At 38.1% G+C, this 13,063-nt stretch overlaps 1 protein-coding gene across 2 annotated transcripts in view; it reads right to left on the bottom strand.

Moving 5' to 3' along the window:
- Positions 1–1,422: 1,422 nt before the first annotated feature.
- The window catches only part of LOC106526281 (RNA-binding protein with multiple splicing), a 51,233-nt gene continuing 39,592 nt past the window's right edge, over positions 1,423–13,063 (bottom strand). For both annotated transcript variants that reach the window (XM_014020849.1, XM_014020850.1), the window contains 2 exons: positions 5,306–5,431; positions 1,423–3,598 (listed from right to left, as the gene is read on the bottom strand). Coding sequence is in view for 1 of the 2 variants with exons in the window: in XM_014020850.1 (XP_013876304.1) it covers positions 5,395–5,431 (37 nt within the window). In the remaining variant the exon portion in view is untranslated. The remainder of the gene's footprint in view (positions 3,599–5,305; positions 5,432–13,063) is intronic.

The raw sequence follows: 13,063 nt of genomic DNA, 5'->3' as shown, positions 1-13,063 counted from the left end.
CCCAGCACAAAGGTTCCCTGGTACCTATGTTCCCCAGCACAAATGTTCCATGGTATATGTTCCCGGCACAAAGGTTCCCTGGTACCTACGTTCCCCAGCACAAATGTTCCCTGGTACCTGTGTTTCCCAGCACAAAGTTTCATTGGTAACTATGTTCTCCAGCACAAAGTTTCATGGGTACCTATGTTCCCTGGCACAAACGTTCTCTGGTTCCCTGCCATTCTGCCCTCTGGTGGGCTGTGCCTCTGCCTGCTGGTGGGCTGGTGGCCCTCGGTGTCTGGGGCTGGGCCCTTGGGTGTGTGCCGGCTCAGCCCAGTGGCTGCCTGGTGGGGCCTAGGTCATCCGGCCCTATCGGGCCTTGGCCTGGGGGTGGTGCGCCCTGGGGACCTGGGCCTCTGTGTCTATGCCTGGATCTGCTCCTGCTCGGCGGGGCCTGTGAGCTCGCCGGTGTCCATACATGTCAACTTGTACGGATTGTCCGTAAGTTATAAGGATTTTACGTCATTTTGCAGGTATACGGACGTATAGAGCAATCTCACGGATTTTTTTCAAGTCTTACGGATTTTTTTTCAAAACCTCATTTTCAAATTTATCTAACATGTCAGAGCCCGTAGGATGATTTAAAAACAATAACATGAAACAGCCATCTTCCACCCTGTTCTGCGGCTAGAAATAAGTTTTGAACTTTTCCGCTTTCCTTTCCTCCCGTTTCACAGCAGGCGCTTTCATGTCCGCAGCTGAYGAACGATTCTGGGGTTTCTGACGGTCATTGAGGGTGTATGTAAGTATGGATGTGGATATGTATATATGTATAACTATATATGTATGTATGGGTATATGTATTTATGTATATYTTCAGCAAAGTTATAATATGATATACACATTATTTGTTGCTGTTTTTGTTTTCTCCATTTTTACAGGTGTGCAGACGTTGAGTGTGTTGTCTTGGTTTATATTTCGCATATCTAATCTCTTTCAATCTTCCCCATTACATTTCTCCTTTTTCCTTTTCTCTTTTATTAAAAAAGTCACTGATGATGAAGAAACTAACATTCAGTTCTGTTTGCTACTGAAGTGGCTATAAAAAAAACAAACAAAAAGTTCCTTGGTACCTATGTTCCCAGCACAAAGGTTCCCTGGTACCTGTGTTCCCCAGCACAAAGGTCCACTGGTATGTTCCCCGGTACAAAGGTTCCCTGATACCTACATTTCTTGGCACCTATGTTCCCCTGCACAAATATTCCCTGGTACCTGTGTTCCCTGGAACATGTTTCCCAGTCCCTATGTTCCCAGGCTCAAAGGTTCCCTGGTACCTATGTTCTCTGGAACATGTTTCCCAATCCCTATGTATGTACACATTTTAAGCTTGTTCTTTCCAGATGGATAAAAATTTTATAAATAAAACATAACCACACCACCGCCTATAATGTCAATCTTTAATGGCAGATGGACTGAAATGTCTTCATTCAACATTTTCATAAAAACTTATCAATTCAATCAGCATTTTTTTTTTGTTGTTTCAAATCAACAAAAAAGGTCTACGATTGATTGAAATACACTTTCTCTTTACAGCGGCTAAAGTACAGATATATCACCAGTACTGTATGCATTAGGAAAAGAAACAAACATGCCATGAACATGCACAACACACAGTTAACACAATGAACCGACTCGAGTAAAGGAATATCTTTYGTTGACAAGAGGAGGGATCATCCTATCGATTTTCCAAGAACTTTTGTACCATACATGTAATGTTGAGAGGGGGAAGCATGAAAAAAAGACCCTTTTGTTCAAGAAACATCTTCCTTTCTGAATTTCACAGTGAATTCTAACAGCATTCACATATCACAGACTGATCCGATCGGACAGCCACAAACCAAAGCTTAAAAAATAAAATACAATTAATACTTACAAAGAGTTATACAACAGGAAATTTCTATGAACTTTAAAAAAAATCCCTCTTTTAAAACACAAACACTCACACATTTTCTATAAATACTTGTTCTAATAAATTTTGGCGCCACATTTGGCATAAAATTGTAAAAGAAAAAATATTTTTTTTATTAAACCAGCTGATACAGTACATCTTTATATGAAGCATATTATTATTCAACACTTAAAAGACACTAATGTATATGATTCAATCAGTCCGAGAGGATTTCACACACCCGCAATTAACATTACAGGGAATAATGTTTATTTTTTATTGTCTTACAGCACTTAAATTTTTTTTAACTTGTCATGTTAATACAAAACATGACTTTATCAGAGAGCTACATAAATCAGAGAAGTACAAGAATGATCATTTTGGCATCAAAATGTCACAGAAATATGATCACTTGGTGATATGTCGTACAGCAGGATGTTATTGCAGACCCAAAAAAGACACCCGGTTACAAAAAGAGCGTTTTTTTTTTTTTTTCCTTATATGTAAATTCAAACTTTACAAAAGCAGGTTGAATCACACAGGATTTCTAAAAATAGACAAAGGAGAAAAATTGCTTTTTTATTTTTTATGTAGAAGGGCTCTTTGGAGTGACACCAGAAGGGACATGCAGCAATAACGTTGTCACACCACAAGAAATCAGACTGAGGACTACAAAGCAGTCAGAAATGGAATAATTCTTGCTCTCCAGTGTTAAAAAAAATTAATAATAGTTTAAACAACTTTGGTCTTTTTGTTTTTCCTCTGTTCACAAACTCCTATTAATAGCAGGAGTCAGTTTGAAATGTATCGCCGCCTCTGGGGTCACTTTACCTACACCGACGATGGGTTTATCCCTGCCTTTTTAACACGTCAGATCGCTGCAAAAAAATAAAATAAAAAGCTAAATGGATGCCAACGTTTCCTGCATGGTCTAAGCAGACAAAAGGATTATAATTTTATTTAAATAAAATCACATAAAAAGCTACGCACGAACAAATCAAAATCCACGCCGTCGAGTATCAAAAAAAGACAGAAAGTGACAGGACCGCTTTGGTATGGCAGGGTGACGCTTTTCTTCTTTTTCTTTTTTCTTCATGGCACAAAACGACAAAGAATCTGAAAAATCCTCCGCAGGAACAAATCAATCAAAACATCTCAACGTGTGTCTTGATTACAAAAATACTTCTTTTTTTTTTGTATTTCATTAAAATATCAAAAAATTTACAGCATTGTTTCTATTTTTTTTCTTTTTTTTTTTGTAAAGTCATGCTTGGACATGTATTTATTATAATAACATTGATATGAATGATATACAGAATAATATTAATTATTTTTATTATAACATAACTCAATAGTACTTTAGCCACACTTCCTTGAGTCTTAGCTTTGCAAAACGACTCGCTGAAGTCTGTTCGTGCACATTTTGCAAAGCCGGAGATCCGCTCGGGTTGAAAGAGGTGACACGGTGGGTCGGTAAGCGAAGCAGACTCCGTCATCAGGTTTGTGTCACAGGAGAAGTGTCGCCAAAGCACCGGCTGTAAAAGCTTGAGTAAGTAAAAGTATATATAAAAAATAAAAATAAAAATTGCAAAGACTTTGGGGAAAGGATTGATGTGTGATGRAGGCTGGGGTCTAGTGTGTCCTGAAGCCCATAAAGGCTGCTGCTGCTGCCTGAGGAGGGGGGAGAAAGAGAGAGAGAGAAAAAAATAAAAATAAAATAAAAGGGAGGTTGTCATGGTCACATGAAACTTAGACGCTAATGAAAACACAAGGGATCAAGCAGAACTGTGGCACACAGACTCTCAAAGCCATGAAACAAAGGAAGACGCTGCACTTGTTTCTCTTTACAAGCCGTTGTCAAAAGCTGATAACAAGCCGCTTCTGTGTGTCTGTTAGCAAAATATCTCATGATTTACAGGAGAAATTTGAATGAAATATACAGAGTAATGAATTGATCTACATCTACAACTGATTAGCTTTTGGATAGTGGTGTACYGATACACGTTACGAGCATTTTTACAAGAACTCGGAAACAATACACCGAAACTCGAGTTCTAAATAAATGCGCTAAAGCCATTGTGTAATGTTGTTCGGTATCAATACTTGAGTACCAAAACTGAAGTACTCGTACTTGGTTTAATGGGGACACCCMTACTTTTAGAGTCACCCCAATTCAAAAGGACCACCACAGCTAATCAACATTAGGCAACATATAAATGTCTTCAGCTCGGTCAATTAAACAAATAATGAAATAAAATCTGGTGTGGTAGTAGCTGAGTCCTCCCCCACATATATCTTTAGTACTACTAGGTACCCAAGCTCTTTGCCTAAATTTTTGCCATTAACATAAACCTATAAATGGGTACATTTCAATCACTTTTATAGGTATTTAGCTAAACTTAGTAGTAGCTGAGAGTAATATACAACACATGCTCTAAGAGCTACTCAGTGGATAAAATTTTATTTAAAACTTAAGCAATAACTTTTACAGTCAACCCTGTTAGCAAAATATCTCATGACCCACAGGACAGATTTTAATCAAACTTTCAGGAAGTAATGACTGGATGAACGTCTACAGCTGATTAACTTTTGCAAGAGGGTCGCCACAAAAGAATAATGTTCTGCAACATAAAAGTGGCTAAAACTCAGCCAGTTTTACAGATAATRAGCTAAACTTTTGGTATAGTCATAGCCGAAAATCAGTAGCCATGTTTCCATTCAATTGTAATGCAAATTTTGAGTGAACTTTTAAAATGTTGCAAAAAAGACAAAAAATAAATAAATAAATAAATTAGGTGTGTTTCTATCTACTGGTTTGGAGCGGATCAACCAGGATATTTAAAGTGTAATTATATCAGATGTTGACGTTACATATGGCTGTAATAAACAGGAAGTAGAGGTAGAAACAAGCAGAGACCACACATCTCGGGACTAGTATTGGCGATGTTACATGTCACTGATTAAAATCGGTCCTGTGGTTCATGAAATATTTTACTAACATATTCATTACAAGATGATCTCGGTCTAAACCTTGGCGGGTGAAACTTTAACGTCCTCAGATTCTGACAAGCTCCTCAGACGCTGAGGCGATTCCTCACTTTCATCCCACAAAAAATCTACTAATAGGTTTTAAAAACATTTGTTTTGCAGAAAGCTAAAACACGCTGACATACAAGACAACAGAGTGTCAATACAGCTTGGTGGTTGTGTTAATGTCTTTGGAAGTGTGACCATTTCTCTATTTCTGACAAAAATAAAAACCAAACTTTAACAGAGACACTGTGTGACAGGTGAGAAGCAAACTGCTTCGGTGGCTGGGGGTGAGATCTCCACCTCCTGTCCACGTCTGTTTGGATCAAGTCGGAGCCAGAAACTCACCGACGGCGCGCTGCTCCGGGGTCTGGAGTCCGATTGGTCCCACCCTCCTTGATTTTTTTATTATAACAAGAGGCAATAAGCAGCGTCCGTCACAGCCGGCCACGGCCACCATCACACATCAGGAGCCTGAAACGACATGAAAAAAATTAATCTTAGATCCAAGAAAGGTGGGAAATCTAACTGCCTATGTGTCTGTGTCTACATTTGATTTGATTTCTCACAAACCACTGACAAATTTTTAATGAAACTCTCAGATATGAATAGGAATCGACCTGATCAAGATGGTTCCCACAACCTCACGATCTTATCAAATACAAAGAAAATGTCTTTAACTTGGTCAGCTTTACAAGTATTGACATCAAATTTGGTATGGTAGTAGCTGAGAGTCATCCCTAACACACAGTAGCTGCGTTTCCACTGCAAATGTGCGTAAAACTTTGTTGATATTCGGTTAATGTCGAAAAACACAGTTTTGCAACTGGGGTGTTTCCATTAAGTAAGAAATGCAATTAAAGTCACGCGTGAATATGTTTGTTCTTGTGGTAAGTCATTACAAACATGGCGGTCATGGATGTAAACACATAGCATGTTGCTACCATGACACTAGCGCTCATCATCAGAGGAGACGTCAGCGTCTTTTATCGAGGCTTTCCAGTGACAAGTTCCTTATACTTGGGAGTGGCTACGTATGCGGTGTTTTTGGGAAATTGTAGTCGGTGAGTTTAATACTTTCTTTTACTACTTCGATGATTTTACTGCTACTTTTACTTCCTGTTATCTTCTTCACCGTCTTTTTTGCCAGTAGAAACAGCCAGTTCTTGATCACGTGACTCCCGTGATGCGAAAAAGTGTTTCCATTGCAGTTTTGCAAAATACACCAATTTTGATACGGACGAAAAACCACCTCATCCTAGTGCAAAACCATTTTGTCGAAAAAAAAWTTTTTTTTAATTGACGTGTTTCCATTAAGCAATTTTATTTTTGAAATTCTAATTTCTGCATTTTCATGGTCAATGGAAACGCAGCTACTGTGACCACTAACAGATCTGAGATTACCTTTTTTTTTAAATTTTGACAAGCAATATTGCACTGGATGACCTAATTTTGACAGATAATTTGGTTTTATGGTGTCCAGTTTTGTTATAAAACAGGCACCACAACTACTGTATCTCATCCATAACCAGACACACCATCCCAGCACCAGCAGACTGTAAAGAAAGGTCAGGAGTTGCATCCCCCTCCTCTACTGAATGTAAAAATAGACATCTCTCAAAGGCTGTAGTAACTCAAGTTTGGAGGAGAACAAAAGGGGGGACTTTTTGGAACAATAAGCAATTAGTAAACCAAAAGTGACTCCAAGAGAAAGAAGAGGAGACTGACAGACTGTTGCAGGCAAGAGAGGCGACTTGGAAATTGTTTCCTCTTAGAGAAGCACGCCCCGGACTAGCTCACGCCCCATTGCACGTTCAATCAGGGATGAGGTAATCGATGCATTATACAGCCGCTTGGCTAAGCTGATGCGACGCATGCTTCCAGATCACCTTATTTGCTCTGCCTGAGACGCTCAGGTTAAAGATTGGGCTGATCATTGAACACGTCTGAGTGGATTAAGGACAGGTTTGGTGAACTGCAGGCTTAATGTGTTACATCCAGTAACTTGCGCTGGGCGCATAACGTGAGATAAGTAAACAGGCGGTGTTTGAGAATGTGGGGGGGGAGCTCTGATGTTTCTGTTTTTATTTTTTCAGTTCAGTTTCAGGTTGCAAATGTTCCCATTCGTTATCACCGATCACTGCTGTGAGCTGAGATAGTRGAGCAGAAGATCTGATAAATCATTTGTTAAGCACAGATTTGCGCACCGTAATCATGAAATGCTTGTCARTAAAAAGAACTTAAGATCACCTGAGTGCAAAATGGCAGCTGAAATTTGTTAATGAAGCTGAGATAAACAAGCTAAAAGGAGCAAAATTTTAACTTAAAGCTAAAAAAAAAGGCAAAACACTAGCTTTATGTTAAAAGGAGCAAAAAGCTTGTTAAAGCTTATTGAAGAAAAACACAAGCTAAAGGAGCAAAATACTAGCTAAATGTAGCAAATACTAGCTAAAAATTAAAAGTGGTGAAAGGCTAGCTATGAGTTAAATGTAGCAATTGACTAAAAACTAAAGGCAGCAACATTCTAAATCAAAAACCTTAAAATACCAAAATACTAGCTAAAAGCTAAACACAAACTAAAAAGGATCAAAACACTAACTTAAAGCTAAAAAACACTAGCTTAAATTAAAAAAAACACTGGCTAAAAGGAGCAAAATGCTAGCTAAATGTAGCAAAATAATAGCTAAAAATTAAATGTTGTGAAAGGCTAGCTATAAGTTAAATGTAACAACAGACTAGGGTTGGGCAATATTGGCAAAAAAATTAATCACGATTAATTGTGGTATTTAGCCGATAACGATTAATTTGAAGATTAATCCCCCAGAGTCCCTGGACACCCTTATATCCTGGTCACATGACCAATTTATAGGGAGAAAATAGGCTCTTCGTAAAAAATCTGTTCCAAATTGTGTCAAAATTACAGACTTCAGGCTATACATCAAATTTTAAATTGTGTTGATAGATAAATAAAATACACAATTTTTTTTTTATGTTGGTCATATTTGAATCAGAGAGGAACACCAAGCGGTTGGTCTGCCGGGTGGCATTAATCGTCAAGTGCCAAAAATTAATCGATTAATGTTTTTCTGACGATTAATTGCACACGATATGATTATGCCCAACCCTACAACAGACTAAAATCTAAAGGTAGCAAAATTCTATCTAAATCCTTAAAATACTAGCTAAAAGCTAAATGTAGCAAAACACAGTTGTGGGCATGGTTCCGCTAATTAGCTAACGGTAATGTTGGAACAAGTTTTTTCTTAAGCGGATTAGCCTTTTCACTAACTGGAAAAACGTTAGCAGACGAATTAGTTTCTACTAAATTAGGTTTTGTAAACTTTAAGTCAGCTAACGGCTAACTAACATCATGGTGTTTGTGTCAGTCCCACCAGTCTTCAGCTAGAAGKAGACGAAGACGTGTAACGCAGTCGTTTTAACGGTTAGCGATAAGCTGTTAGCTTCCAATAATTTTCACTTGTTTAGCTATTTAGTGTAAACTTCTTCCAATCTAATTTTACATGCTTCACAGTTTAGCGTTTGCAGATCACGAGTTAGCAAAGCAAACATTTTTGTTGCTGTGCCACCACTGGCTAAAAGTACTATAACCGTAGCTAAATAGGTAGCATAAGAAAAGAAAAAATAAAGCAAGAATGTTGAAGCAGATTTCAAAGAGAATAATGTTTTAAGGATTTAATGTCCGAACAATGGCGTAGGGGTAACGTTACACCCCAAGTAAAAGTAAAGTTTGCAAACACTATCAAGTGGTTCTTGAAGACCTCTAGTTTCTGCTGCTTGACCATAAAAACAGACCCCAGTCTGGTGCCTCTATAATTCGAGACAAACCCTWCAGGCCTGGTTGAAGCTAGCCAGCTGCTAGCTCCTGAGACCCCATGTCATGATGTAGCTGCTCTGAATGTCTGTGTATGTTTGTGTGTCTATCTGTCAGCAGGGGATGGTGGAATAAAGTCCCACTTCCTTATTAGATAGGACCCCAGCTGGTCCAGAGATCTCCTTCAATGGGAGTTGCACAGGAGTCATTGGTTTTGTCAGGCTATTGGCCAAAACCTCCTCAGGGCAGGGAGCCAGACACACATTTGTTTCACACAGGGTCACACACACACAAGTCCACATGATATGAGTTCACACCCCCCACCATGTCTTGTCAGATGGAAAATCTGGATTACCTTCCCCTGCAGTTCAGTAGGCATTAATGTCCACTGTAAGGTTGTCTCGCTCTGTTCCAGAGGATCAACATCTACCATATTTCAGCTTTACAAATGTTCAGAAAAAAAAAAAAAAAAAGATGTTGAGTATCAAGGGGTGTTATGACACAAGTCTGAAGCTCTTTGTTTGAACTTGCGTTAAGTTTAGTTTTTAGAACAGTTCTCTCATCATCAGTCATAGCTAAAAAGCCGAAAACAAGCTTGTTTTCAGCTGTTCGGTTTTCCCTCAAGACAAGGCACATACTCTGACTGTGAGTGATCTCAGTTAGTCAGATGATAGGACAACCACTGACCCACCACAGAACTCCCTCAGCTGTGCAGAGGCATTAAACTCTCTYATTCTGAAACATAAACATTCAGCATTTATAATTAGTGATGATTCAAAGTAAACACTTGTTTCCTGTTTCTCAGTTTTCTGCATATTTGTTGCAAACTAACTACTTGTAGACATTTTGTTCTTTTTTGGCCAGTCATACTTCAGGACATTCAGCTCTTTAGTTGATTAGTATCATCACTTTGTGTTGTTTGTCAATTTTAACTAAATTTAGATATATTAAATACACAAGTACTTTGAAATCTGATCAAGCAAACCTGCCGTTCTTATGTCTTTTGATGTTACCTTCAGCACTTTACTGTAACTAGTTTTAGCTAGCCTTTTGATACTTTTAGCTTTTAACTTTTGTTATTTTTAGCKTTTAGCTATCTTTTTATTAGTCTTTGGCTACTTTTAGCACTGAGCTATAGTCCTGCATCTTTTAGCTGGGACTTCACTACTTTTAGCTCTGAACTATGTTTTAACATTTGCTAGTTCGGACTCTTTTTAGCTTTTGGTGTTCTGCTTGTTTGATTTTTTTTTTTTTTTAAGCTCAGTTTTACCTTCATCAGAAAGTTTCAGCAGTCTTTCCCACTCATAGAGATTCACAAGCATTATTTTTTATTTTATTGTGAATAATTTTCAACATCTGACAGAATATCCTGTCACTTCTGTCTGACTTCATTCTTGCTGTTGCAGCTAAAAATGAATGATGGCGTTTCACAAGTGYTCAGCTCAGTTAAATTGAAATTGCACCAACAAGAAATACTGTTGTGACGGCTCAACTTGAGATGGTGAAGTAACGGTGACCAGGCAACTAAAGGACCAAAAACCAAACCAAAAACAAGGGAATGTGTTTACAAAGCAAAACGCTGGGGTATCTGGTATAGTTCAAACAAATTCTGTGAAAATTTAGCATCACTGAGCTTTACTACGGTAGCATTACTGAGGCAGTATGAGTTACTGTGGGAATACGCTTTAAAGACTCAGACTGGAGCTAAATTTTAATTGTAGAAATAATTATTAACAAATATTCTTTGATCTTTTATWGTTTCCACTGATGTAATACAACGAACCCACAGTTTGGGGTGTGTTTTTWAAAATAATTAGTTATCATAAATCCAAGTGATCAACGGTAGGCACAGCTATAAAGAGTTAGCTTTGCTAACTTACAATCTGCTAACTAAAAATATARCTTCGCTAACTCATAACTTGCTAAATCTAAAGCACTAAACGTAAAAAAAATAAAATTTTAATATGCCGAAACTAATACTAATTAGCTAAACAAGTCAACATTAGCAGAGGCTAACACTAACAGCTAATCTCTAACACGACTGTCAATGAGTTTACGTCACACATACCCTTCTCTTCGGAGCTGATGGCTGGTGGGACAACACAAACCTGTTGATGTTTGTTTGTTAGGTAGCTGTTAGCATTCCTAAAGTTGGCATTAGCAGAAGCTAATTGGTCTGCTAACAGAGTTGTAAAAAAGCTCATTTGCTAAACAAAAAATTAGTTCCGCTATTAGCTGATTAGTGCAAATGATGTAAGATTTTGTTTTTWAAAGAAGATGGAAAATATAGTTATGACTGAACTGTAGCTAATAAAAGTCCCTCCACTCCTTGTACAGTGATGGTGAATTAAATTCAGTTTCAGGACTTTGAATGTTGGTTCAGATGATTTATTTTGGTGAACAATTAATTTTCTAAGGAAATTAGTTTTATAAAAAGCAGACACAGTAAAGAAACAATGTTTTTAAAGTGTTTATATTATTTAGGTGCTATTTATCTGTTGAAATTATAAGCAAAAACTAAGGAAGCAGTTTGTAATTTAAATGAGCAGAACACTTAGTTTTGTTTTTTATTTGTTGAACAGTTTCAGTGTATGTAATTATCCTGATAGCCTGCATGGATCCCTTTGCCTCCACTGTAAACCGGATGTAGGGAAGTTGTTCCTCTGAAGGGGCTAATACCCACTGGGGCAGACCTCTGCTCCAACGACTTCCTCCTGGTTTGATACGAGTAATTATTTCCTCCAAAGCCCCTCCCTTTCCTCTTTTAGCCCCAGAATGAAGCTTGAAACCCCCTCAAATTTAGGTCATCACAACAGCTTTTTCCCCTCTTAGACAAGATATTCAAGTCTGTAGAAAAACAAACGTGCTCCGATTCAGGGTCAGAAGGGGACAAACACCAATCAACAGCCTGATGAATGTTAGCCTCCGACTCCCTCGATGACTCCCTGGGGGGACTCGGAGAACATGTCTCTTCCTGTCCCGAGACGCAGGAGGGAGGGTGACAGCACGACTGGCGCCGACACGCACAGTCATCTAACAAGGATACACCAACCAGCAAAAGGAGGTGGAGTGGAGGGGGATTTGCTTGGCCTTGCTTTGTGGTTTCTGCAAACACAACAGCGTTTAAGGTCGTCTGAACCCCGGGGAGTGAGGCACACCTGCAGCTCAGGCCGTGGTCACAGCTGACTCATCAGAGGACTCACTCAGAAGTGCTCGATGTTATCGTCTACAGAGACCCTAAACTAATTCAGATCTAATTTAATTTAAATAAAACACACACACAATAATGGTTTTTAATAAAGACTCATGAAAACGCTGTTGAAGCAGCACCCACGTACCGAAGCGTTCAACATTTACGACCATTCTGATAACGTCCTCCATCTCTCATTCTGTGCTGTCCTGTTTGTTTTKTTTTWTTTTTATAATTCTCCGATGTGCAGTTCGTAAGAATGTGAAAATGCCAATAGGAGGTTTTAAATTAAAAAATGTATTTCATCCTGCCTGGGGTTTGATAAAGTGACAAACAGGTCCTAATATGCGTCGTTTTGTCTCAACAATATTTACTGTTTATTGTGGCAGTTGCAATAATCTTKCCCCTCACATACAAGTCCAATAAATTTCTAGATGTCCTTCTACTTGGCATGTAAACAATCTCATCTTATGATCTATGAAAGGTCTTGACAGTGTTTAATGTTGATWAACAGTTATTATGATGTAAAATATGGATTTAGTGTTCTTTGACAGTGGTGGTTCTAGAGGGTAGCAAAGGGGGGCAGCTGCCACTGTAAACAAAAAACAAAAACATATTGCCACCCCAGTTACCACCTATGTTTAATCTTAAAGGACACRAACATCTGTACAAACGTTTATCTCAGTCAAGGTTACAATAACAGCTGCTTTGGTCATGTGACTTTGTGATCTATTGTAGCGACCATTAGCGTGGCAAGTCTCTGGATTTAGCATTACTGTACATGTTGACAAAACAGCGAACAATAAGGGCGGATTATGTAAAAAACTGTAAAAGCTATTAATGATAATGTTAACAAAAATATTATTAATATTTTAGTGTTTGTAAACTATCAAATGTCTATAAAGATGTCAGAAAGCTGTGTGTGCCAACAAAACAGAAGGAGGAAAATATCTCATTTCACAAGTAAGTAGATTTTATCTTAATTACCTCAATGTGGATGTGATCTGACCAGAACTAAAACTAAAAATGTAATAGTTTAAAATTAAAACGAGCTTAGAAAGCGGACGCAAACATTGTTAATCAT

The sequence above is a fragment of the Austrofundulus limnaeus genome, unplaced genomic scaffold, assembly GCF_001266775.1.
Source record: "Austrofundulus limnaeus strain Quisiro unplaced genomic scaffold, Austrofundulus_limnaeus-1.0 Scaffold269, whole genome shotgun sequence".
NCBI lineage: Eukaryota > Metazoa > Chordata > Actinopteri > Cyprinodontiformes > Rivulidae > Austrofundulus > Austrofundulus limnaeus.
Note: the sequence above shows the minus strand (reverse complement) of the source record. Positions and strands in the feature narration are given on the sequence as shown.